Genomic DNA, 24353 nt, shown 5'->3' with positions numbered 1-24353 from the left:
CTTGGACCGTGAGTGGATCGTGAATATTGATGGGTTTGTGTAATTATGCGATCCATAATGTTCATGATGTGTTTTCGACCGGCTCAGCCCTTGTACGATTATACTAGTATTACTAAACCCCGTAGTAATAACAGGAACCTTACCTGTAACCTTACTATTAACGTAGTGTCATTAACGGTACTGCAGGCATCCCCGGAAATTACGGTCATGGGTTCGATGGAACTCCGACCATACGGGGCGGACAGCCAGGTGATTACTGTGACGAAACAAGTTCGCCTGGGCAGTCTGAAATTCAAGGCCGTGGGTGGGCCGCTGATGTTTCGAGGGCTCCGGGTCTGGGTCGATGAGACGTATGGATGACGTGTGCAAAGCTAGAACTTGAAAGTGCGCCTGACGACGATGGTCCAGTGCGTATTTTCCTGGATGCCAAGGTGGCCCTGGCGGCTGACGCGGGCATGCCAAGAGCAGCGCCGGCAGTGGCTTGTTGACGTGTTTCGGCTAAAGTTCGGGAGAGACCCGCGGTGAAATTAGAGCGGTTGACGGTGCGCCTCAAGAAAAGGGTTGTGGCGGTGACCCATATGGTCCGGGGACCATCTGAAGTGTTTCGAGCGAATCCAAGAGACGTTGAAATGTATGATCCCGCTGTCGCATCCGGACCCGGACAAGATGGTGTGTTTGTATACCGATGCGTCCGGGAATCTGCGTCCGGGACCGACATATCAAAAACAACAGCAGATTTAGTCCGCTTCTTCAGGGTGTCCAGGGCCTGGGGATCGACGTCGTAACCTTGCTTGAACCATGCAATCCATTCGCCCTCAGGCACGTTATCGGGATCCTTTCCCATTCAGCAATACGTTGCTTTGTCGCAGGTCATGGTGAACGGTCGGCTATATACAGATTGTACGCGGCCATAAAAACGCGTCGTTCTTCCTTGGTTGATCCCTTGATCGTTGGGTTCACCTCGAGTGTTTCAACCGGATCACGGAGGCGATAAAACGTATTGTCCCATTGTCCCACCCGGACCCGGACAAGATGGTATGGTTGTACACCGACGCGAGCGAGGGGTCATGGAGCTATTGCGACACAGGTCCCGACCCAGGAACTGGCCTTACCGGCGAGCAACCAGCAAAATGAACCGTTGGATATAATTGTTAAGTATTTTTAAAATAATTTGAAGATTTGGTATTTTTAATTAATCTTTAATATTAGTACATAACCGCTGAAAACTAAAAAACCGTACCCTAATCCTAAATTTAATTTTTTTGCTTCTAAATCTGTTTTGGGAACAGGAGATCATGAGTTCGAATCTCATCCTGCGTTCCAGGAAGTGAGCGAGTGATTGCCGATTGTGGAGAAGTAGGCGTTTGCGGTTGTCGAATCATCCAAGGGCCTGGAGTACGATTGTTTACGATTGTTTATGGATAACCGAAACCTGGTGTACATGTTTAACCCTCTGGGGTCGAACTCCAACATGGTCAAGTACCTGGTCCACAAGCTCCACTGCTGGGCACTGGTGATGACGACGTTCCCGTACGTCGTGGAGTGTGTGGCCGGAGAGGAGAACATTTGGGCGGATCTCCTGAGCCGTTGGGGAAGTCCTCTTGGACGGACCAGAGCTTTCCGGTGGAGTCCCGGAGTGCCCGGATGTCCAGGATGTCCCTGGTGTCTCTGATACGGACGAAGCGTTAGTATGGCCGACAGCGAATGCGATCACGGAATAGCAGATCGGCCTTCCGACATGTGAAAAATACGCCTCCTGGAGCGCCGAGAAGTAGTGTTTTCTGACGGCAGCTCAAATGATCTGGATCCCGAGAGATGCGTTGGATATGGAAGTGCGTACATGTATGGTAGCCCGTGCCGGCGTGATGGGACACCGCAGAGAGGAAGCGACGACGGCATCTGTTGCGGAGATGTTTGATTGGCCTTCCCTGAAGATCGACGTGAAGAATTTCGTCACTGCCTACCTGCACTATATGGTGGTCGACGGTTATTCGGTACACCGCCCCTGGAGTGAGCGCTGCAGGCAACGAAGCCAAATGAGTTGATTCATTTCGACTGCCTGTCGCTCTCAGAGGCTCAGGGAGGCCTGAAATACGTCGTGGTCAGCATGGATGACATGAGCTGATTCGTTCAGTTGCATGCCAGTACCACAGCGTCTGCAGCATAGACGGCCGCGACGTTGATGGAATGTTTTGACTTGATCAGGGTAGTCAGGACCTGGGTATCCGACTCCAGGTCGCATTTTATGAACGACCTAGTCATTACCCTGGGTCTTATGTTTGGTATTCATCACCATTTTGTCACACCACACAACCCCTGGGCCAACGGGACAGTGCAGGTGGTAAACCGAATCGTCGTCCGGACCTCGAAAACCCTGTGCAGTGAAATGCGCTTGTAACCCGGAGATTGGCTGGGGGTATTACCCCTGATACAATCTGCCCTGAACCAGCAGCCGGTCGACCGTTTGGACGGAGTGGCACCAATAACAGCGTTTACGTGCCTACTTGTTACACCTCCCCTGACTGGACAGGTCCACCAAGTTAATTAAGTCCCAGACGATACACCACATGGCTGAGCTTGCAGATGGGCGTTATGCACAAGCAAGTGGCAGAAACGACACCCACGAAACCCCGCGCTAAGACCCAGTAGCGTGGGGATGGTCAACGTTCTGTAAAGCAGGTGAAATTGCGTTGGGCGATTTTGTTTTGGAGGTCCGAGCTCTCCAGCATCCGGGAAAGCTAACGTCGCGTTGGAAAGGACCCTTCCTGGTCGTGGTCTATGTCTACCTGATGAAAATCTAGCAGCTGTTGCCTCCGAGGGCGACGTCCCTGCACCATGCGTGCCGGCTCCGTCTGTACTGTGTAAGCGGAAGTGAAGTCACTGAAAATTTGAAGGCTCAAATTGCGTTAGGCGATGGCGGTTTTTACGTGGAGGACCTCCGAGACCTGCATCTGTGAGAAGGGTCTGGGAAGTCCTGATCAAGTGTTTTGGTCAGAATCGACCCTCTCGCACTTCTAAGACGTTCCTGTGTTATTCCGTCACTGGGTTAAGGCCCGGAGCAACGAAGTCGGCGTGAGTAAAATGACTGACGACCTCGCGAGTGCGTGTAGCCACCGTTATCGGCCGAGCCTCTGTTCAACTCCCCGTGCCTGAGTGTGGGTAGCCGAATGTTGGTCCGGACCTGGACCCGACATTTGAGGAGTGTGAAAGATGGCTCTGGATGAGCATATGTTTAGAGCTGATATAAATGTGACGACTGTACCGTGCATGACTGGTAGAAGTAGTGACGAGAAAGGAGAGGTTGTCCACTCGGCGTAAAGCTCTATGTAGTTCATGTGGGTGTTGATTAAGCTGAAACGTACAATTCTTCGACGTAATCATAGACTGAAAAAAGTGATGTCGTCTCAGGGACTCGAAGCCGTTCCTTCGACTCGGCAGGAACAGGCATGAAGGAACGCTCCCGAAACTTCACCCCACATGAGCAGGGTGCAGCTGTGTCACGCATGGCTGAGGGCCTCGCTCAGCTTGGTGTCTGGCCATCAGCAGGTTCGTATGCACGTACGTATCAAAACGACCTTTCAGTTGCAGAGGATTGGTGAGGCAAACTATCCCTAAGTAACTTAAAGCTACTGCAACCGCCTCATTGCACCAGGAACCTTCACTACTCACAGTCAGTAATTGAACCAGAGGCCCCTTTATTCCTAAATCGCCCCAAACTGCCAGCTCGACGTGGTTAATAGTCTTGTCGATGACTAGGACACCTTATTCTCAACACCTAATCTCACCAAAGTAAAATGTCACCGTTAACATAACAGAATTTGCCGTGAGGTGGTCCACAGTTGCTGTTTCTGGCGCCCATCCCGTACTACTTTTGCGTTTGTTTTGCACCATAAGATTTCTAAAATGCGTCTCTCCACTATCTTGACGTATCTTCGCAGAATACTCGTGTATATCAATCAATTGTATCATTAGTCAATCTTTACCAAACATAGCTACCCAAAGCCCACTGCTCGTGGACGACACTCATGACCCTCCTACGCCCCTGTGGCCTCCGTGGAAATCGCCATTGTATTTAGGCGTGATGGCAACCTCGGGGGCAGCGTTCGGTTTTGCCATGAATAAAGTACTTCATATACATCCTCATCTCGCCCTCTTATCACGTTCGTCTTATTAGGGTAAAGTACACTTGCCCATAGTCATCCAAAACCAAATGTCACTGTCTCAGTTCACCATGATGAAGATGTTCCTCGCGGCGCTGGGCACGCCCGTCGTGTCCAAAGCCATCTTCCACGCCCTACGACCAAAGGACTTCGACGCCATCCAGCGGAAGCGGGCGGCTGACCCAAGTCACGCGGTGGTGCTGCCTACGGGGGGCCTCCTTCTCGGCAGCGGGATGGACATCTCGGGCTCGTGTCCGGGCTCCGTGTATGTGCAGCTGGGGGCCGGGATCCCCACTGCTTTGCCGGTGTTTGGGGGGGTCTTGGCTGGCTCCCTGCTCGCCTCTGCACTGGCTAAACCAATGGTATAGTTCAACTAGTTTTCAGGGGTTATTATTACTTCGGTGCAGATTGGTCGGTGGCAGGACGAGAAGGCCAAGGTCAAGAGATTTGTGGCGCTGCCGTGGATGGCTCATGCATTTGTGGGATTGTTCATCGTTGGACTTGCTGTCGTACTTGAAGTCCTCGTGCCGGAGGACCCTTTGCCATCTGCCGCGTGGCTACCGAGCATAGCGGGGGTAGTGGTGGGCAGCCTGCAACTCCCCCTGGTGTTGGTACTCCGCCGATCTCTCGGGGCAACGCAATCCTACGAGTCCGTCCTCGGACTGGGGATGTACCCCATTCGAAACACCAGTGCCGGCAAGCGCCTCAACGTCCCTTCAATCTCGGACCTCTCCACTTTGCTGTTTGTCGTGTTTATCGTCGCTGGATCGGCTGTAGCCACGGTCACCTCCACCCCCCCTCTCCCCCTTGGTCCCCTTCCGTCGGTGGCGGCGTCGTTAGTTGGTGGGGCGTTGATCGGGGTAGGGTCCACAGTTGCCTGCAGGTGTACTTCTGGCCACGGACTGTCTGGAGTGGCCTTGCTCATGATATCGTCGCTGATTGTCCTGCCCTTCATCTTTGCAGGTGGTATTGCCACTGGCCTCGTGCGAAGCTCGTCGTGTAACCTCATACTAATTCTTGCTAGCAATGTTATGCTTATGCTGTGTTTACTGTACGGGGCGTTACTTCTACCCGAGGATTCGGCCATCCATGTCACCAGTTCGTTCACAGTTTGTTCCCGTTGGCATTGATTCTCAATTGAACCATCGACTCCCATGGGTTGAAAATTGGGGGAAAGTTCCGATGAAACCGATTCTAATTTAAGTCGACAACCAACAACAGGCATGGCCAGACGCAAGCGCCACATGGGTGAGTCGGCCACTGAAGACAACGACGAGGAATCTGTCTCTAGTCCGTCGATTCTGGGCAGCATGCTGAGTTTGGACGAAGAGTTGAACGGGGGTCGGAAATCAACCAAATCGCCCCGCAAGTCGCACATTCCTATTTATGACCCCGAGTCTTCTCCCACAAAATCTTCACGCCCCCCTAAACGCAAGGCATATCCCCCGAAAGAAGAACCCATCGAACCATCCGTTCTGCACCAAGACAGCGTGTTCGTGTCAACTCCAGATGAGATCCCGACAAAGCCAGCTCCAGTTCGACTGGATTTCCCCAACCATGTCACCGGCAGCCCACCCCGTCACTTGACATCTGTCGCAAAGGGGTCGTCCCGAAAGGCTCCCCATACTGCTGGCGGCTATTCCTCCATCCATAAGCCAGCTGAAACGAATTCATCAACTATCAAGACGCACAATGTCGACACTACGCCTCTCCCATCAGACATTCCGGGGTTAGTTCGCTATTTGAAGTGTCATAGCTAACCTTTTGTATGCGTGTTCTAGCGCGAACATGGAACCAGTCGACCAGTACCCTACCGAGTCTGTACATGACAACACAAGGACAGTTGAGCCAAGTGACGGAACGGACTTTGACGATCAAATCGCACTCGTGATGCAGGAGCTGGAGGCGCTGAATCTACTCCACAGCCAGCTCATGGAAACCAAAGCCAAGGCGAGAGAGCACTTTCAACGATCACACCAGTCAAATGTCTCAAATCCAGCTGTCCTTCATGCCCCACTTGCTACAACAACCAATGGAGGTTCAAAAAGCCCAAGGCGGCTTGGTACCCTTCACGACACTCCCAGCGAAACCAAACCGGTACCCACGCCGCTCTACTTAATACCCTGAGACTAAAGCATGTGTCTGCTACAATACAGTCCAAATCGCCGAAAAAAGGTGGTCGTCACCTAAAGCCAGATACTGCGGCTATGACAACCGCAGCGTTGCCACCCCTACCAGCATATCCCATGGCGGCAGTGCAAGACGCATACCCGTGGAGCAAGTTTATGCTGCAACAAATGCACCAGCAAATGATGCAGTCCTCTCATCACGTGCACGGAGCTGCCACGCCCGTGGTGTATGTGCCCATATTGAACCCAGCGTACATGGCAGAAGTGAAGCACCAATCAGGATATGACAACAAACAGCATGTCCAGCCACTCGTCCCATCACCCCCTTCCTCGGTGGCGTCGAAGGCTCCAGACGAAGTTGCGTCGGTGGAATCAACCACCAAAGCCCCAGACAAGAAACCTCGACCAGTCAAGAAAGCAAGTCCGAAACGACCTCATCTGGCAAAGAAACACACGTCCAGGGAGCTTGTGTTCCCACGGTAACAACCGTCAGAGCAACTTGTAGATAGGAAAATTATAGTAACAACGAGATAAGGCACACGCCAGGTGTAACCGACAACCAGTCTCACGCCTCGTGAAACCGACACTGCCTACCCTTCGAAAGTGTAACTGTGTACTACCTGTAACCAGACACCCCAGCACCATGCGTGTGTCCAACCCGCACGGCGAGCTGGCCGTGTGCAACGAAAAGTACGTGAAAGAGTGCACAGAACTGGTCATGTCCCATCGAGGCATCGACGTGATTGGCAACTTCGACGCCTTCGTGTCGGTGGAAGTGCTGTGGCTGAACCACAACAACGTAACTATCTAATTGCATATGTTTGCTCTATAATGCTAGTACTAATGCTCGCTCGTACATACTATGGGATTAGATTGAAAAGATTACGGGTCTAGACAACTGCTTTCGCATCAAGTACTTGTACCTCCAGCATAACCACATTCGATCGCTGGAAGGATCGCTGCGCCACTTTACGTTCTTGCGGGAGCTGCGACTATACCACAACAACCTGCACGACTTGCACAGCGCGTTGAAACTCTTGGAAAAGCTCGTGCATTTGGAAGATCTGGGTAGGGCTACATATATCATTCATCCGTATATATACAGTATATGGCCAACCCCATGTTTAGATCTGTTTGGGAATCCATTGGCCGAAGAAGACAAGTATAGGCTGCACGTGATAGCCAGTATTCCGTCCCTGCAAGTGTTTGATCGACACGTGGTCACCCCCGAAGAGCAATTGAGCGCCAAAAAGTAACAGTATTCTATCCAAAGGGCTCGTAATATGCAGAACGCCTAGGTTGTCCATCAAGCGATCTGGTGGTAGCTCTGCCCATGAGCATCGACAGGGCCCCCGGTTACAAGCTTCAACCATGCAGCGCTACGCCCCCTTGTCTGGCACGGTAAAAATGCTCCTCAAAGAAGTCGCGACCATCGAGCGCAACCAAAAAGTAGCAACTGGATGGTTTTCGAGACGTTTCCTACGTGTTTTCTTCCTAGCTCGCGGACGAGTTGGAGCGCGCCAAGTGTTTTGAGCTCGTGTCCCCAGCGTCGCAAGCGGCCGGTCCGTCGTCCCCTCAGGCCAACGACACGACGACCAGTCTTGCGCGAAACTGCGGAATGGACGACTGGGTCATGTGCCACCTGCGCAAGGTGTTTAAGAGCCTGGATACCAAGAAATTGGGGTACAGTACTACAAAGTTATTCATGGTTTATGAAACGTCTGCAATGAAAACCTATCCCGATCGTAGGGGAGTCTTAAACACGCAGTTTGCCACGGTGGTGTCGGAAATGCTGGATCAGGGGTACCAATTAATATGGGCCGACCAACCCCTGACGGAAGAGTCAAATCTGTCTGCCCTGTGGCCGCTCATGGGAAAAGCCATCGGGCCTGACCCCGACGATGACGATGAACGACCTCGACATGTGATATCCTGGGCAGCTTTTTCCCAGGTACTCAGTACTCTTACCGTTAAGATGACCATGCCAATGTGAGTAGGCCTTTACACAACGCCACGTCGGTGGCAACCAAGAGCCGTTCTATTGGGTCCCCCTGGGGATTCGAGCAATTGAAGAGCGAGCACAAGAGTACTTTGACAAGGCCGCTCTGTTGCAAAAGAAGTTGTCGCTCCTCACCAGTCCAAACAATGTACAGCACTGATAGAGATTGTATGCATCGAACTGGTTTTGATATGTTCTAAGTAGCAACTCACCCAACAAGTGCATGTGTACTCCCAACGGGGATACCACTTGACAAGTCTCAAGGACCAATTGACAAGGACATCCCACCATGAAATTGTGCGCACTCAGCATCAGACCCCGCCGTCCGTCTTGCGGGTATGCCAGTGATGTATATAACAATTACTTGTATGAAATCATAACAAAAGTGATAGGATTCTGTGACGCTGTTCTCGTACAAGACTAAAGGAGCAAAGAAACTCATGTCCCAGCCTGACGAAGACGAAAAGAAAGAAGGGACCGCATTGACCAAGAAGTACAATGTCAAGTCCAAGGTAACATTACTAGTGTACTTTGATTTGACAAATTCATTTCAACACGATATATTGTGGCTTCGTAGGACTTTCAAGCGTACTTGGAAGCAAAAGAGGCCCGGAAACCAGTTCGAGTTACCAAACAGTCGCTTGCAATTTAACGCTGTATATTTCCGTTTCCACTTATGTTTTTCAATAAAAGAACACAAGTTGTCCAAGTAATCTGTATTATGTAGTACTAACAGGTATTATTGTGGATTCGGCACAGATTTCCACACCCCGTCGAATCGAATCGCCGCCGAATCGAATCACGAATTGACGCTATTGGCTAATCGATTTTTGAGGGGATTTCATTGGCTCTTACAGAAAGGACAAGTATATTGAACCAATCAGAACTCCAGCGTGATTCATGATTGATTAGACAAACCGCGCAAATTTTGGAAGTTTATAGCAAATTCACAATAGGGTAAATTACTCCATACTAGTAGTACTGTTATAGCTGCAATACATGCGGATTCGACCCAACCAATGTCATTACTCTCTGCTCCTTTCACCAACTTTGTTATGGCTAGTTTATGTGGCTATTTTTGGACCAGCGTTCCCCCTTTCACACCAGTCAAAGACACGGGCGCCTTGTGGTCGCATCCGGTGCACTACAGCAAAGTTCCCCTTGTGACAGCGGCATATTGGCCTGCAACGCTGTCTGCTTCGGGTGTGGGGGACGCCCTGCCTCGCGTGCGACTTTGGCGGACCTTCCACGCTGGGGATGCTCTCATTTATCTTCGTGTGCGTGCTGGTGTCCGAGCTGAGCCTCCGCCAGTACGCGCCAGGGATGTATTGGCTCGTGTTCGTCGTGCTAAGTGCCACCGTTGGCCGCGGTCCCCGTTGCTGGGTTTCCAATCGGTGGGTCGATTCTGGTGCTAAGCGTGCTTCTATTATGATACTCACTCGAACGTACACTGAGTATCATTACATCCCTGCACCGTGAGGTTTTCTACTGGGTCACGGTGCTGCTTATGCTCGTTCTTGGGCGAGGCATCGACGTCGCCGCCAAGACCGCCCTCGACAGCACCGAGGGGACCGTATTGTTTGGGCTGTTTGGGCTGGTCGTGCCGGGATTGGTGTGGAAATGCTTCAAAACCGAGCTGAGTCGAGATGTAGCGTTCTGGATGACCCTATTGGTGACTCGACCCTTCGGATTGTGTGGCCATACGCTGTTGACGGCTCTGCCTCTGTGGACACGACGACAGCAATCTGTGGGCTGGAAGTTTCAGAGGCATCGTATCGATCGAAATCCATAATAGGATGCCAATACAGTACAAACCAGCCCCTGCTTGGTTTTATACGCAACTTCAGAGTCCATATTGTGACATGCAAATGTGCCTTAGTGAGTACTAGTACTAATATTGAGTACAGTATGAGTACTTTCCCTGAGTACTACCGGTAGTACAGTAGTATATTCCACGTACTAGAATACGTGTAGTACTAATATTGAGTACTTCAGTACTTCGAAGTACATATTAATAGAGTATTGAGTACTAGTATTACTACGTAGTACTACTTCACGTGTCAGGGCATACTTCGAAGTACGGGTACTTACTACTAATGTTAGTACAGTACTTGAATCAGAGACCATCACTTTGACATTGGGATCAAGACCATCGCTCTGTATCTTGTTGAGTTAGTTCTTATTTCGGATAAGATGTATCCGGAAGTCCACAATCGAACAACCAGTGCCCATTGTGGATTATTTGTGCAGTTACCATGCCGCCTAAAGCAAAACCGTCCAAGCAGACCAAGCGCAAGACTCCCGCCGCCAAGCCCAAAGCGCCGGCACCCTCGCCTCCAGCCAAGACGCTTGCGTACGATGAAGATGGCGTGGACACGTTGTTCGAAGCCATGAGCATCGTCGCGGTGCGATGCGACGAGGACGGCGAGCGGTTCTGGATCGCCCAGCTCCTCGACGACACGATCGAGGACATGCTCGAGGACGAGTCCGCCCAGGTGAACGTGGTGTACTTTGACAAGGTCGTGTCCGACAAGAGTACGTCGTACCGACTGGGTTCGTACGATGCGATTCCCGTGCAAGCCATCATGTGCGAGATTCACCTGGACGAGCCCTCCCCCGGCGATTTCAAACTGCCCAAGCGTCACCTCGACCGCGTATGCGACACCGTTCCATACATGTCTGTCTTTTCATGCCTTATGCGATAGATTGAATCGATCTTGGCGAACGTGGACGCGGGAGAAGACGTGCCGGACGAGATGCTGCAACCGCTCAAGAAGCGCAAGACGTCGACCTCGTCTGAAGCGACGACGAAGCGAGGAAATGGAGCAAAGTCCCCGTCTAGAACGTCCGCGGTTAAATTGGACAAACTGTCTGGGTTAGTTAAGAAGAAGGTGCAAGTGCCCACGTCCATCCATCTGCAAGACGAATCCATGGCTGGGAAGCATGCGTTCCGTTCAAAATGCTCAGACGTGGTATCCAGCTCCAAGGAGATTATCCGGATGGTGCTGGTCAAAGACTACAAGATGCTCGAGAACTTGCTCAAGAAGCCATCGATGCACAAGCACGTGTACTCGTTCTTTGTCACTCGAAGTGCAGGGATCCCCAAGACAGCCGTACATTACGCCATTGAACGCGCGGACCTCAAGGTCAGAAATATACCCCTCGCATGTATATATCTTGGTTATAATATTTTTATTGTTGTAGGCATTGACATTGCTCTTAGCCGCGGCGAAACCCGATCAAACGCCGCCTAAATTTGCAAAGAAACCTGTTTGCGCGTTGGTATCGTTGGATACAGGCAACCATACCAGTTCCTTTAGCGACTACAATCGGTAATATCATGTTTGTGTTCTATATATATATATATATTCCATCTATATATTGCATCTCGATATATATATTCCATCTATATATTGCATCGAGATATGTATAGTAGTATTCCCTATTTATATGACATATATAGTTTGTGTTTCTATTTATACATTCCACATACATCTATATAGTGCATTTCTATATATATATATCATATATACGCATTGCATTTCTATATATATATATTTATAAATATTCCACGTACACATTGCACTTCTATATCTTTATAGACTACTGTAGTATATTCATTCCGTGTGTCGTGTTTCTAACTTTGTTAATATTTGATATTTCTATCCATATCCACGTTCGATGAATTCATAATATATAAACATCCATATTAGCCGAGCTTTGAACGCGAGTCGGGGGGGGAAAGAAGGCAACAATGCGTTGTTAAAGGACGAGGGTAGTGGGAGTACGCTGCCTCCGCTTAATTTGGACGGCGTGGACTCGACAGTGGATACGTTTCTATGGGGAAATCCCACCACGACATATGAAATGATCATGCTGTTCTACCCCGGGGATACCTGGGTCCAGTCGTCCAGTCGGGTCATTCCGCTCGTGGCTCGCTGTGGCAACTGCACTTTGCTGTGCAAACTCGTGGGTATTCTTGTGGCTCGCAATGGCTGGGGCTACAACGCCCTGCACGCCCAAGTGCTGGCGGATATGGGGCCTTTGGATCCGTTCAAGAAGGTGTCTGTTCTCAAGAAAGCCAATATGCACTCGATCCGACCTCTGCACTTTGCAGCGATCAACCCCAACCCAGCGCACTTGGCTACGTTGGTCGGAGAAGTGGACCAGTCGGCGTTGGCCGAAGCCGACGCTGGCAACTGGACGGCGCTGCATTACGCAGCAACTAGCTCCGAAACGGGCCCTTTGAAAGTGCTGCTAAAAGCAGGCGCAGATGCTAATCTCCGTACAAAGGCCAAAGATACACCGCTGACCATCGCTGCCAAGTTGGGGCGACTCCAACATGTCAAGGTGCTGCTCGAACATTCGGATATTGTATGTGTTCGTGCACTGCACTTGGCCGCCCAACACGGCCACGACCAAGTGGTGCAGGTCCTGCTGGCCCACGGCGCCAACCCTAACGCCAGTACGCCCATGAAAGAGTCGGCGCTGGCGCTGGCGGCGGAAGGTGGACATTTGAACTGTGTGAACGCGTTGCTCCAGAACAAGGGTACCGTCGTGGACGTTCTTGACAAAGTTCGTCGCACTCCGCTCATGGTTGCCGTCATGAATGGCCACGTCGATGTCGCCATCGCGCTCCTTAACGCTGGTGCTAACCCGTACGTTTCATCTATCATTTAAACGCATATTATCTATCATTATGTTACATTGAATTCATCTATCATTTAAACCCATCTCCACCTTGTTGGACATTTCTTCTATCATTTCATCTATCTTGTTGGCGCTGAGAATTCTGTGGACCATCAAATAGTACACAGATTGGTGGTTTACGTTGAATTCATCTATCATTTAAACGCGTCTCGAATCTGTCAGATATTATCTATCACAAATTGGTTTACGTTGAATTCATCTATCATTTAAAGGCATCTCTACCACCATCCATCATCTATCATCATTTAAACTCCCCCATATCCTCTTGTAGGAATGCCGTGGACACGTCCATGAACAGTGTGATGCACTATGCAGCTGGATATGGATGGCTGTCGTGCGTCAAGCTGTTGGTGGCCGTGGAATCTGCGACGTGGTTCCAGAACTCGTGGGGGTACTCGCCCATGGCCGTAGCTGCGTTGAAAGGCCGGTACGACGTGTCGCAGTTTCTGCTGGACCTGGCGCCCCCGACCGAGCCCGCGGTGGACTTTCGCGACTCGAACGGCGCTACGATGCTGTTTCTACAGTGCAAACTGGCAGAATCCGTGGACCAAATCGCGTACTTATTGTCGAAAGGCGCGGATCCGAACATCCCGACCACGTCCCCAGTGGTTGCGTTTCCCCTCCAGCAAGTATTACTGCGATTGCCCGAAGAGAACAAGGAAAGCAACGTGGATGGGGGGGAGGTCCTAGTAGAAATGGCCAAGTTGCTGATCCAACACAAGGCGTACATTACCCATGAAGACATGCATGACGTCCGGCAGCCATTAGCGTTAGCCATGGCCAAGAAACACAAGCCGCTGTTCGAGTTGCTTTTGCCAATGTCCGACTTGGCGGCGTGGGGGGGACCCAAGAAGGAAAACCTGTGGATGACAGCGGTAGCCCAGCCCGACCCGACGTACCTGACGGCGATGTTAAACAAAAGTAGCAGGCACGTTCCCATCGTACAAGATGTCGACGGGTGCAATCTGTTGCACTACGTGGCCATTTCAAGCGCGATTACAGTCGAGATGGTGGCTTTGCTGTTTACTCGGCTCACCAAGAGTGAGATTGCGGCGGCGATGGCCAGTGTAAACAAGGCCGGACACACGCCGCTGCTAACTCTCGTGGCTTTCGAACGCCTACACAAGGCAGATGTGGATTATACTGCAGAGGACAATCGGTATTGTCGGCTCTTGCGGCTATACTTGCAGCACTCGACCCAGCTGGAATCGATGGTGGTGAAAGAAACGACGGAATCGCTGCTGCATGTGGCTGCGTCTCGTACACTGTCGGCGGCCAATGGACGGTGGAGGGGTGCCGACGATGTGCTGCAGGTGGTGGTGGAATCTCACGGGTGGCCAGTGGCGACTGTGAACGCCCCGTCGACAGCTACCGGCAAGACGGCGCTGTTCTTGGCAAGTGAGAACGGCCACACTCGAGGGGTGTATGCGCTGGTACAGTACATATGTGACATGGTGATATGTGACATGGTTGTTGGTTAGTTGCGAAAGAAAGCCGATCCGAACTTGGTTGTCAAGAATACACACGACGACAGTAGTAACTGGACTAGTCCGTTGCTGGCAGCTGTAGCGAACGGCCATGTCGAGATTGCCACGAATTTGCTGCAGTTTGGCGGCAAAGTGTCGGAAGGGTTTCGGGGGCTCAAGACACCGCTGCATGTAGCGGTAGAGAGAAATGACGCCGATATGACCGACGCGTTGCTAAGCAGCGGCGCAGACGTGTGTGCAGTCAACGCCGACGGATTATCTGCGCTTAGCAGTGCCATTCTCCAAGGGTTCTCTGTCACCAAAGTCGAATTGCACGCGAACGAGGTGTCGTTTGGCGACTCGTTCAACGCCCCTCTTAACGACAGCTGGGACTTTTTATGTGCTAAAGTACCTACCCCAGTAGCAACTTTGCCACCAACGACTAACAACAAGAAAGCCAGCGAGATTGAAGAAGATGAGGATGACGAAAGCCAAGCCAGTGATACCTCGGGTGACAGCGAAGAAGTACAAGAAAAAGAAGAAAAAGAAAAAGAAGAGCCCCCTGTGGTTCAAAACGCTGGGATTTCGGCCATCTCGGTGCTGCTCTTACATGCGAGCGCGGCACCGGCGATCGGGCTTGCCGACAGCCGCGGACGGACGCCGCTGCATTATGCATGTGGTAACCGGGACGTGCACCTTCTCCGGGCACTGGTGCACTTGTCCCCCGCGGCTATAAACGCCCGCGATCGGCACCTCCGGACGCCGCTGCACTTTGCCGTCAACGCGGCCGTGCTCACCCCCGAAGCCACATTTGATATTGAAAGCGTGCTGGTCAAGCACGGCGCCGACGTGAACGCCGTGGATGCGTTTGGGTTTACACCGCTGCACTTTGCCTTTCAAAAGGTCAACCTCGACTGGCAATATGACCATCCGGCCAAATCCGCCGTCGACTTCCAAGAAATATTGGCAAGTGTACCGACCGAGGTGGCAACGGATCCGATTGAAACGGTGAGGAACTTATGCCTAGTGAATGGGATTCAAGTAACTGGCCAAGACATTCTCGGCCGGACATGTCTGCATGTGGCCGCGGCCACCGGCGCCGTCGTGAGCTCCCTGAGTATCCTCCATATTGCCCCACCTGAACTGCTCGAAATGACCGATCAATATGGGGATACGGCGGTGGCAACGGCCATGGCGTACGGCCGCCAGGCGGTGGTGACCACTCTTATCCAGCAACGCGCCAATATCCAAGTGAGTTTTACCAAAAACAAGGCCAAAGTGAGCTTGTACTATTCAGCCGTGCAAAAGCAATGGCAAGGCGTGTGTCATCTGCTGCTCAATGCAGGGTACTGCCGTCGCCAAGCAGTCGAAGATTCGCTTCGAAGCCATGGGTTTACATTGGTATGATTTTTCACTTCTATTATGCATTTCACCTAAATTTGGCCTTGAGAGTCATTTCGCCAAATAGCTTTCGAATCGATATTTCCTATTTAATATTGTACACTCTATACAACGATGAGTATGTATATATATATATATATATGGTTTTGCCCAATGCGGAAGGGTCAAACGTTTGGATTGGCAGAAATTCGACATGACTACGTGATTTGATTGGCTCCGGCGGTTCGTGAATCGATTCTCCTAACACATTCGATTCTTCTGCTGATTCGAATCGAGTTGACAATATGGTCCATTTATTGTGCTTTCGAGTGAAATTTCGTGTGGTGGCGTGGTTTCTCGTTGGAATTTAAATTGATTTGATTGGCTACCTCAGATGAGCTCAAAATTATTAGCCAATCAAAACCTTCTCAATGGAATTCAACCAATCAGATCGATTGTGGATCGGTTTGGTCGGCGCGATTCGATTGCACCCCCTCCCCAAATTTGTATCAAATCGACAATACCCCAAAACTATCTGTTTTTTTGACTTTTTGGTCGGCAAATCTATCGAGTGAGTAGTATTATTTTGTGTATAATATTTAAATACCTTTTATGTATGCTTTTTTATTATATGTTGTATGGAAAAAAGGTATTATATCCCGTGGGGATTCGAATCACACTAATTTAAAGTCACATACACATTTTAATTGCATGTTGATCATGGCGTCGTGCAATCTGATTGGCTCAATTCTTCTGCCGAGTCAAGTGTACATCTATATTCTCGATGTCGTCGCTCCAGTTTAGAATGAATCCACAATATATATATTAAGTGATATATTATTTTTGTTCTTTGAGATATATATTAACCACGCATGTTGGTAGACGCAAAATTTGATTGCCGGGCTGGTCAATAATACTAAACACAAGTCAACGCTAACCCAAACCAACGACAAGGGCGAAACACTTTTGCACGTGCTAGCGCAGCAATCTGTCGAGTTTCAAGGCGTGGTTCGCGCTGTTGCTTGGCAACTGATTGACGCGGGCGTGAGTGTGTCAGCAACGACCAATGAGGGCGCGACGGCCATGCATTTCGCGGCAATCCACGGCGATTTGAACCTCTTACGGTTCCTTCTCCATCTCGATCCGTCCCTCGTCCATACTTTGACCAAGTTTAACGAATCCCCCCTTGTGTTTGCCTTGAAACACTCGACCGAGAAGTATCCGGATGCGGTGCTTCGGTCGCTGGTATTTCTCGGCCGTTCCAAAGCCAACGTCGCCCAACCGGATGCCCACGGCCACACGGTTCTAAGCCTGGTATTGGATCGGTTCGTGGATCACAGAACGATGTCGCAGACGTCCCAGGTCGTGCTCTTGGATCTGGTCGAGTTCTTGCTCCAAGAGTGCAAAGTGTCGCCCAATGGTCGGTTCCCCACGACGGCGTCCTTTGTGTGCTCCCCCCAGACGAACGATATTGTTAAATGTGTGACACCGTTGATCCGAGCCGTGCACATTTCGTCAGTGTTTCTACGAGAACACGCGCTCGCCATGCTGCTGCACCACGGCGCCAACGTGGTCGAGACAGACGACCAAGGCAACACGGTTCTCATGCACGCCGTCGTGCAAAACCACTTGGACGACCTGCGCATTTGTCTGGGCCTTGTTCCGTATGCGGAAAGAAAAACTGTATCGCAGACGACGACTTTGCCTTGTGAACCAAAGACTTGGACGATGGACATTTCAGCGGCAGACCGGGCTGCAGCACTCAACGTGGCCAATGTATATGGAGAAACGGCTTTGCACTTGGCGGTTCAGCCCAGAGCCAACGGGTCGTTTGAGAACGTACATATCGTGGAGCTATTGCTAAAGCACAAGGTATGTATCGAGGCTCTGGATAAGCGCAAAGTGTCGGCTGTGGACTTGGCCAAATTGCAGCACTCTGGCATCTTGCTGGGTCTGCTGACCAACAGCAAAGTGGTTGCCAGGGACGTCGATACTTGCGAAACGTATGCTGCGATACCGCCCGTGGACCACGATGCGACAGTGTATCTGAGCCAGTGCCAAGCCCGCGGCCTGGTGAAAACTGTGCCGATTCCGCTGGTTAAGAGCCCGCTGTGCCAGGCTGGCCCTGGCGCCATCGTGCACGTGAACGGTGTCACAGAGTTCTCGGTGCTGCTGTCCAAAGTGGACGTTCAAGCTGGCCAGCACGGCGTGAATGTGTTTTACCGGATGCAAATCGTGCACAACGTCGTCCAGGATGTGTTTGTTCTGTTCACCAACTGGGGCCGCATGGGCGAGTCAGGCAAGTACCAGCACACGCCGTTCAAATGTGTGACATCGGCCGAGGACGAGTTCAAAAAGATCTTCAAGAGCAAGACGGGCAACGTGTTTGGCCACGACTTGTTTGTCAAAAAGATAGGCAAGTACATGGTCAACCCTCGTCGCAGAGAACGCCACGAGTACCACGAGTCTGTCACAGCGTCGTTCACCAGTACTAGTTTGACCCATCCAAAGTCCATCCTGGACGACGCGGTGCAGCAAATCCTGGGCGTTGTCACAGATTTGAAGTGTCTCGAACAAGCTGCGACAGGGTATGACCATAGTCTGCGCGACATGCCATTGGTGGAACTGGAGCCGAGTGTTCTGGCCACGGCCCTCGATCGGCTGTCCGAGATCAAAACTATATTGGAAGAAAATGCAAGTGTGTTGAAGAAGATGAACTCAACGGATCAGCCCCTGGAACCGGCACAGATTGGCGCACTGGCAGACTCGTGGCGGGCGGCAACCGACGGTATCGCAGAAAAGTCGAGCCGATACTTTGAGCTCGTGCCTCGCAGCGACGCCAGCTGCGACGACGTTCCGCTGGCTTCGTTTCTGACTGTCCAGGACGTTAACAAGGAGATTACACGGGTGCGGCACTTGCTCGACGTGGCCCACACCAGCAAGATCATCCTCGGGGCCAAGGCCAACGCTGGCCACCCACTAGACTATTGCTATGATGCGATGCAAGTGCACTTGACGCCGGCTTCGTCAGCCGACGTAGACGTGATTTCCGCCTACTTTGAAGCTGGCTTTAGCTGTAAACCAAGTACCCACAAGGTGACAAGGGTGCTCAAAGTACAGCGAAAGGGCGAAGCAGAGCGCATGCAAGATATAGCAGTGCCTGGCCACCACACGCTTCTATGGCACGGAACGAAGAAGTCGAATCTTATGGGTATCTTGTCGCGGGGCTTGTGTATCGCCCCCCCTGAAGCCCCCACAACTGGCTACGCGTTTGGCAAGGGTATTTACTTTGCCGATTCGGCTGAAAAGAGCTTCAATTACTGTGGAAGTGACCCGTATACGTTGCCGGATAAGCGCAAAGTGCACTATATGCTTTTATGTGACGTGGCATTGGGTACTACGCATCGGGTGGTCGAGCCAGAGTACCGCGAAGTCGCGGCGGACGGGACCCACAGTACGTTTGCGATGGCGAAATACCAGCCAAACCCACACGATACACTCGTGACGCCCATCAGTTCGTGTCGAGTTCCCCTCGGCAAGTTGCAGCAGCTCGGCGAGGAGATTTCCCTGCCGTCGGCGTGGGCGATTGGGAATATTCCCGATTTCTCCAAGTCCACCGTGAGGCCGTGGATGCTGCAAACCAACCGATTGGATCGAGCCGGCCTAGCCCTGCTGGACAAGGCGCTCTTGACCGGGCAGACCAAAGTCGAGTGGGAAAATTGCCTCCAAGTACCGCTGCAGCCGCTGCATATATTTGGCGAGCGCTGGGCCAAGGTCACCAAGCTGGAGGTGCAAGTGGAAGCCAAGGAGTTTTACGTGAATGGACGGGAACGCATCGTGCGCTGCCACGTCACGCTCGAGTTTGAAAACTCGACCAAGTACTCGTACTCTGCCCACAAGTACTTTGACGTGGTGACGAATGAGCCACTGGCCAACGGGTTCAAATTTCACCTCGAACGTCCAGCTTTGACCCACAACGAGTTTATCGTGTACAACCAAGCCCAGGTGAAGATTGCCTACTTGGTGGAAATTGAAGTCGCGTAACAGGAGATAACGATATGTAGTACTACACTAGTTGTCTTCTATTGTCCTTTTAATTTGGACTGGACATGTAGCTATTTTAGTGGAGAAATCGACGAACAATGTACACATGTTAATACCAATCGTACATATCCTAGAAATATTGCATATAAAATGTTTAACTGGGATTATTCAAAAGGACAAAATATTAATATTTGGGCCAAACATCGGGGAACTACCATTGGTTGAAATTTAGGACTTTAGTTTTGTTTCATTGGCTAGTTGATTGAGTTGCCGCGATTCGATTGGACGACCCAACTTCGAATCGAATGATCAATACTGGTAGGATTGGAATTGTCACATTTAAGTTTACGCTGGCCGTATTCTTGCCTAATCAAACGACATCAATGCCAGATAGATCTTTGCCATTTGATTTCAATTCCCGGACTAACAGCATGCTGATAGTTATGGTTGAATATCCCACCAAGGATACCATGGACGTAGATTCACGTTATACGCAGTACGACACAAACATCCCATTATATAATGGAAACACTATCTACCTGAACAGGATTTTTCGGCATGTAGGTCAAAGGAAAAAATTCACTTATCGTTTCACAGGAAGTTCACTACGCAATTACTGGCCACATTTGCATTTCATTGGCTGTAATTCTTCGATTTCTCTCAATATCCAATATTTATGATATTTCACTGGCTTACAATAGCTTTCAGCGCTGATTTTAAACCAATCTTTTGCGAAAATCCATGCAATTCCCTTTCAAACACTGTATCATTCACCAAATTGAGTGAGGGCTCGATTGTCTGTGTCAATTCAAAGTAAATGTCGGCAGTAACCTGGAACAGAGGAAGTACGCAGTAAAAAACTACAGTGCGCTGCTTGAGTAGTGAGCGCTAAGGAAACCGCTGGGAGCAACTTATTGTCGGGGTAGGCACGGTGTGCAAAGCCTCCCAGTGTGTGTTGCAGTGTATTTCGTCAGTCCGTCACTTTGGACCCACTCAGATTGCTATTTTATCCTAACACCGAGAAGAACATGCATGGACATAAATATAGAGCAGAGCATGGACGTGAACACCGAGATGACATGAACGTACAGAGAACCGAGTAGGAACTCGCGCACAGTGGTATTTGAAATATATGGGGAATTGTATGCGAATGCGCTAGTGGTGATTCCGAGTACGAATTATAATTTTGCAATCAGATCAATCTGATTAATTTTATTATATCCAATCATACAATTTACAAACTTTTTATAAGCATATTATTGGTTATAATATAAAATATGAAAAAAATACTATTGGTTGACGTCGGAATTTATGAATGCTCCATGGAAAAAAAATAGTGTCGATACCACTGTGCGCGAGTTCCTACTCGGTTCTCTGTACCTTGCATCCTCCAATACAATTCTCAAATGGCATGGCATCATTCGAGAATTGTATTGGGAGGATAATTATACACCAGTACAGTACTACGTAGTATATAACCAATGGAATAGTTGTGTCATTGCCTTTGAAAGTAGTGTTATCTGACTACACGGGACATAATATGGCTGGTTAGTGAATTGCAATAGGTGAGGTATTATGATGATAGAGAATTTCGTATTCCTTCGATCACATGTCACAACAACAATATGTTACCGAATAGAATAATAGTTGCGTCTTACATTGTTAGGTATTGTGTTTTCCTGTTGAAAACTGAGTTTTCTGACTTCTCTGGATGAAATATATCTGGTTACATGTATGTAAGCAGTACTCATACCTGAAAGAAGCGTTTCGAAACAAACACATGGCAGCTCAGTGGACATTTCTACTTGGTTTAAGTATAGGATATAAGTGGGAGTGCCGTTCCTCCTACACGACCAAATGACTTGACATTTGTATTGGAAATAACACCATGACTGCGTCACTTCCACAACCTCGTCGCCGTTTGTTGAAATATTGTCTACTAACGCTTTTCATTCATACATGACAACCTTGACTCTTTGGTCGTCATTTCTGAAAACACATCATTAAATTCGGCGATTTCTGATCCAAAATGTCCAAGGGCATTTGAAAAGTGTAAATATGGCAATCTGGGCCATTTGTCGAGCAAACGACGTCATTTGAAATTTCACCATAGTTCAAAACAAATGACACTTTTTGACCCTTACAAACGCGAGCTTAAAAAGCTAATGAGAAGTGTAGTTTAGATCCGTGTTCGCGATTTTCTGAGAAAAGGACTGTGGTACTGTTTCAGGAGGGAACAAGACGTGGGAACAAGACAAGCATTGTGACGTTTATTGAAGTTTCACGGGTAGAAACTGTCGTCCAACTAACTCAAAACGTAACTTTGTAATTTACCTCGCCTCGACCTGATGGCCAACATTCTTGCGTTCCTCACGGTGTTTGCCGCCATGGCCAGTGCGACAGTGAACCAAATCGACGACCACCAGCCCCAACACAGGCTCATATTTACGACTTTGAAGTACGTAACGTTACTGGTATCCATAGGATAGGATCACTTTTGGATATGTCATCGAAATCTAAGGTCGAACATGGTAGCGAGCTAGGTGGTTGTGCAAGCCGGCGCATTCAACAGAGCAGCGTCTGCGCCGACCTGCACTCAATGTAGAGCTTGGTAACAAGGTAACACATACTATACCATGGATCATATCTCTTCCACATACTACATTAGGTGCTTTATGCTAGAGGTTTGATATCCAAAACGTAGTGCATAGGCACGGGATCATCTGCGACGGAACTCAAGGAAGCTAGCTACCCATTGCTTGTTGGATATGAAGGCTGCAACTTTGTCGCAAGTGGGGAGCATCCACAAGGCAGGAGGGCGACCCCAGCACACTGCGCCGACACCCGTGTAGTTGGGGTTGCACTTGGAGTAGCACAAGCCTGCATCGTGGTCTTCGTTGGTAGCGCACGTGCCCAGCGTAGGTGCCATAACCGTGATTTTCTTGGCACATGACAAGACCAACCCGCCGCCCCCGCCAAGGGACCCGCATTTGGGAGTTAGGTCGACAGATACATCAACCAACCCAAGTGTAGCCCGGTAAGCACTTGGGGCACACAACCAACTCCCATTTTTCGCACTTGTCCTGTCGTGGTCCATTTGGCAGCGTTGGTACATGCCGCTGTCGTTGAGCGAGTCGCCAAACTTCCATGGGTACCCAACCCCCCGGCCGTATTCACTGTTGCGGCAAAACAGTCCTTGGTCGGCGAGCCCAGCGGGACAGATCGAGTGGCAGTCGAGGCCTTCGCGGGTCGTGCCCACTGGACACTTGTCGTAGCACAGCAGACCCAGGCGCTTTTGTCCAGCGGCGCAAGATTCCGGCACACGGCCAACGTCCGCGTTGCCTTCCAGCAAAAATATGACGCTGTTTGGAGCTGGCGGTCGTCGGTTTGGTTCACGGTCACACTGGCCATGGCGGCAAACGCAGTGAGGAAGCAAGAATGTTGGCCATCAGGTCAAAGCGAGGTAAATTGCAAAGTTACGTTTTGAGTTAGTTGGACGACAGTTTCTGAAAAAACTCCAATAAATGATACACTTCTTGTCGTACCTGAAAAGGGTGCCCCAGCCTTGAGACCTTGGTCGAGGAGTCTTGCCGACGCAAACAGGCTCGTAAGGAGCTCTAACGAGGTGGCACAATGTTTTCATTGTGTTCGCTTTTGCGACATATTGTTCCCACTCATATTAGTATAATTTCTTTGCCCAATTACTCGTTAGTATTGATATTTCAAGGGGTAGGTGCAGCAAGTGTATTATCGCTGTTTTCGCAATTAGCAGGAGGTGCAGAATAATTCGAAGTATACTGTAGTACATACAGTACGTGTAATAATAAGGGTGATTTTATTTCTCCTATTTTTAGCGATAATGGTATTACTATGTAGTAATATATTTGTAAGCTTAACTTTATAGTATTGAAAACTGTGATATTTAATATTCCTTGGACATATTATACTTGTAACGCTTTCAAGACCTTCGAAATATTCAACGTTGATGGAGCGCGAGAAGTATGGGAACGTGATGGGCGGGAAGCTGTCTTTGAAGGGCTTGCCACTCTCGAAGAAGTCCAAGAAGAAACGAAAGCGGGAGCATGCGGAAGAGACCGAGGAGAAGAGCGATGTAGTGAAGAAGCAGGAGACCGAGGTGCTCGTGCCCATCGCTGCCATGACCCCTGCGCAAAAGAAGCATCAAAAGTTCAAAGCCAAGCGGGTACGTCCTTGCAACCAACGTATCGAAAAAAGGATGGTGATCTCTCATTCGTGGAGTAGGAAGAAGAGGACATCAAGAAGCAAGCGTCCAAGACATACCGCGAGCGCGTAGACGAGTACAGCCAGTACCTTGGGAATCTGTCGGAACATCACGACGTGCCTCGCGTGTCGGCGGCCGGGAATGGTTAAGATACCATCAATATATGCACAATGTATCATTCAACGAGTCTTGTGCATGGGGATGTCGTTGCGCAACAAGGTGGTT

At 50.0% G+C, this 24353-nt stretch overlaps 7 protein-coding genes across 9 annotated transcripts; 6 read left to right on the top strand and 1 right to left on the bottom strand.

The window, feature by feature from the left end:
* Nucleotides 1-207: 207 nt before the first annotated feature.
* Nucleotides 208-525, top strand: H257_16950 (hypothetical protein; the record flags this gene model as incomplete). The annotated part of the gene is made up of 2 exons (XM_009845572.1): nt 208-333; nt 376-525. The coding sequence occupies 2 exons, from the start codon at nt 208-210 to the stop codon at nt 523-525; spliced, it is 276 nt and encodes a 91-aa protein (XP_009843874.1).
* Nucleotides 526-4231: 3706 nt separating this feature from the next.
* H257_16949 (hypothetical protein) lies at nt 4232-6847 on the top strand (the record flags this gene model as incomplete). The annotated part of the gene is made up of 5 exons (XM_009845571.1): nt 4232-4522; nt 4583-5159; nt 5382-5889; nt 5942-6257; nt 6317-6847. The coding sequence occupies 5 exons, from the start codon at nt 4232-4234 to the stop codon at nt 6770-6772; spliced, it is 2148 nt and encodes a 715-aa protein (XP_009843873.1). The 3' UTR covers nt 6773-6847.
* Nucleotides 6848-6887: 40 nt separating this feature from the next.
* On the top strand, nt 6888-8998 carry H257_16948. Of its 2 annotated transcripts, none has more exons than XM_009845569.1 (10): nt 6888-7088; nt 7162-7357; nt 7418-7541; nt 7588-7690; nt 7788-7972; nt 8039-8240; nt 8287-8436; nt 8493-8624; nt 8681-8800; nt 8866-8998. In XM_009845569.1, the coding sequence occupies exons 1-10, from the start codon at nt 6933-6935 to the stop codon at nt 8938-8940; spliced, it is 1443 nt and encodes a 480-aa protein (XP_009843871.1). In that variant the 5' UTR covers nt 6888-6932; the 3' UTR covers nt 8941-8998. The 2 variants fall into 2 exon arrangements, with proteins under 2 accessions (XP_009843871.1, XP_009843872.1); XM_009845570.1 differs by having other exon boundaries at nt 7588-7738.
* A 1532-nt stretch (nt 8999-10530) lies between these two features.
* Nucleotides 10531-20013, top strand: H257_16947 (hypothetical protein). Its single transcript, XM_009845568.1, has 7 exons — nt 10531-10942; nt 10994-11434; nt 11493-11620; nt 12002-12946; nt 13270-14431; nt 14480-15865; nt 16727-20013. Exons 1-7 carry the CDS (start codon nt 10544-10546, stop codon nt 19886-19888), a joined length of 7623 nt encoding a protein of 2540 aa, XP_009843870.1. The 5' UTR covers nt 10531-10543; the 3' UTR covers nt 19889-20013.
* Nucleotides 20014-22222: 2209 nt separating this feature from the next.
* Nucleotides 22223-22974, top strand: H257_16946. Of its 2 annotated transcripts, XM_009845566.1 has the most exons (3): nt 22223-22346; nt 22424-22507; nt 22600-22974. In XM_009845566.1, exons 1-2 carry the CDS (start codon nt 22237-22239, stop codon nt 22491-22493), a joined length of 180 nt encoding a protein of 59 aa, XP_009843868.1. In that variant the 5' UTR covers nt 22223-22236; the 3' UTR covers nt 22494-22507; nt 22600-22974. The 2 variants fall into 2 exon arrangements, with proteins under 2 accessions (XP_009843868.1, XP_009843869.1); XM_009845567.1 differs by having other exon boundaries at nt 22424-22974.
* H257_16945 (hypothetical protein) lies at nt 22608-23299 on the bottom strand (the record flags this gene model as incomplete). Its single annotated transcript, XM_009845565.1, has 2 exons — nt 22608-23230; nt 23293-23299. 2 exons carry the CDS (start codon nt 23297-23299, stop codon nt 22608-22610), a joined length of 630 nt encoding a protein of 209 aa, XP_009843867.1.
* A 543-nt stretch (nt 23300-23842) lies between these two features.
* On the top strand, nt 23843-24311 carry H257_16944 (hypothetical protein). Its single transcript, XM_009845564.1, has 2 exons — nt 23843-24089; nt 24149-24311. Exons 1-2 carry the CDS (start codon nt 23874-23876, stop codon nt 24275-24277), a joined length of 345 nt encoding a protein of 114 aa, XP_009843866.1. The 5' UTR covers nt 23843-23873; the 3' UTR covers nt 24278-24311.
* Nucleotides 24312-24353: the final 42 nt, after the last annotated feature.

This window comes from Aphanomyces astaci (genome assembly GCF_000520075.1).
Source record: "Aphanomyces astaci strain APO3 unplaced genomic scaffold supercont1.95, whole genome shotgun sequence".
In the NCBI taxonomy this organism is placed as follows: Eukaryota; Oomycota; class Saprolegniomycetes; order Saprolegniales; family Verrucalvaceae; genus Aphanomyces; species Aphanomyces astaci.
The sequence above is the reverse complement of the archived record's forward strand: the minus strand, read 5'-3'. Positions and strand labels throughout refer to the sequence as shown.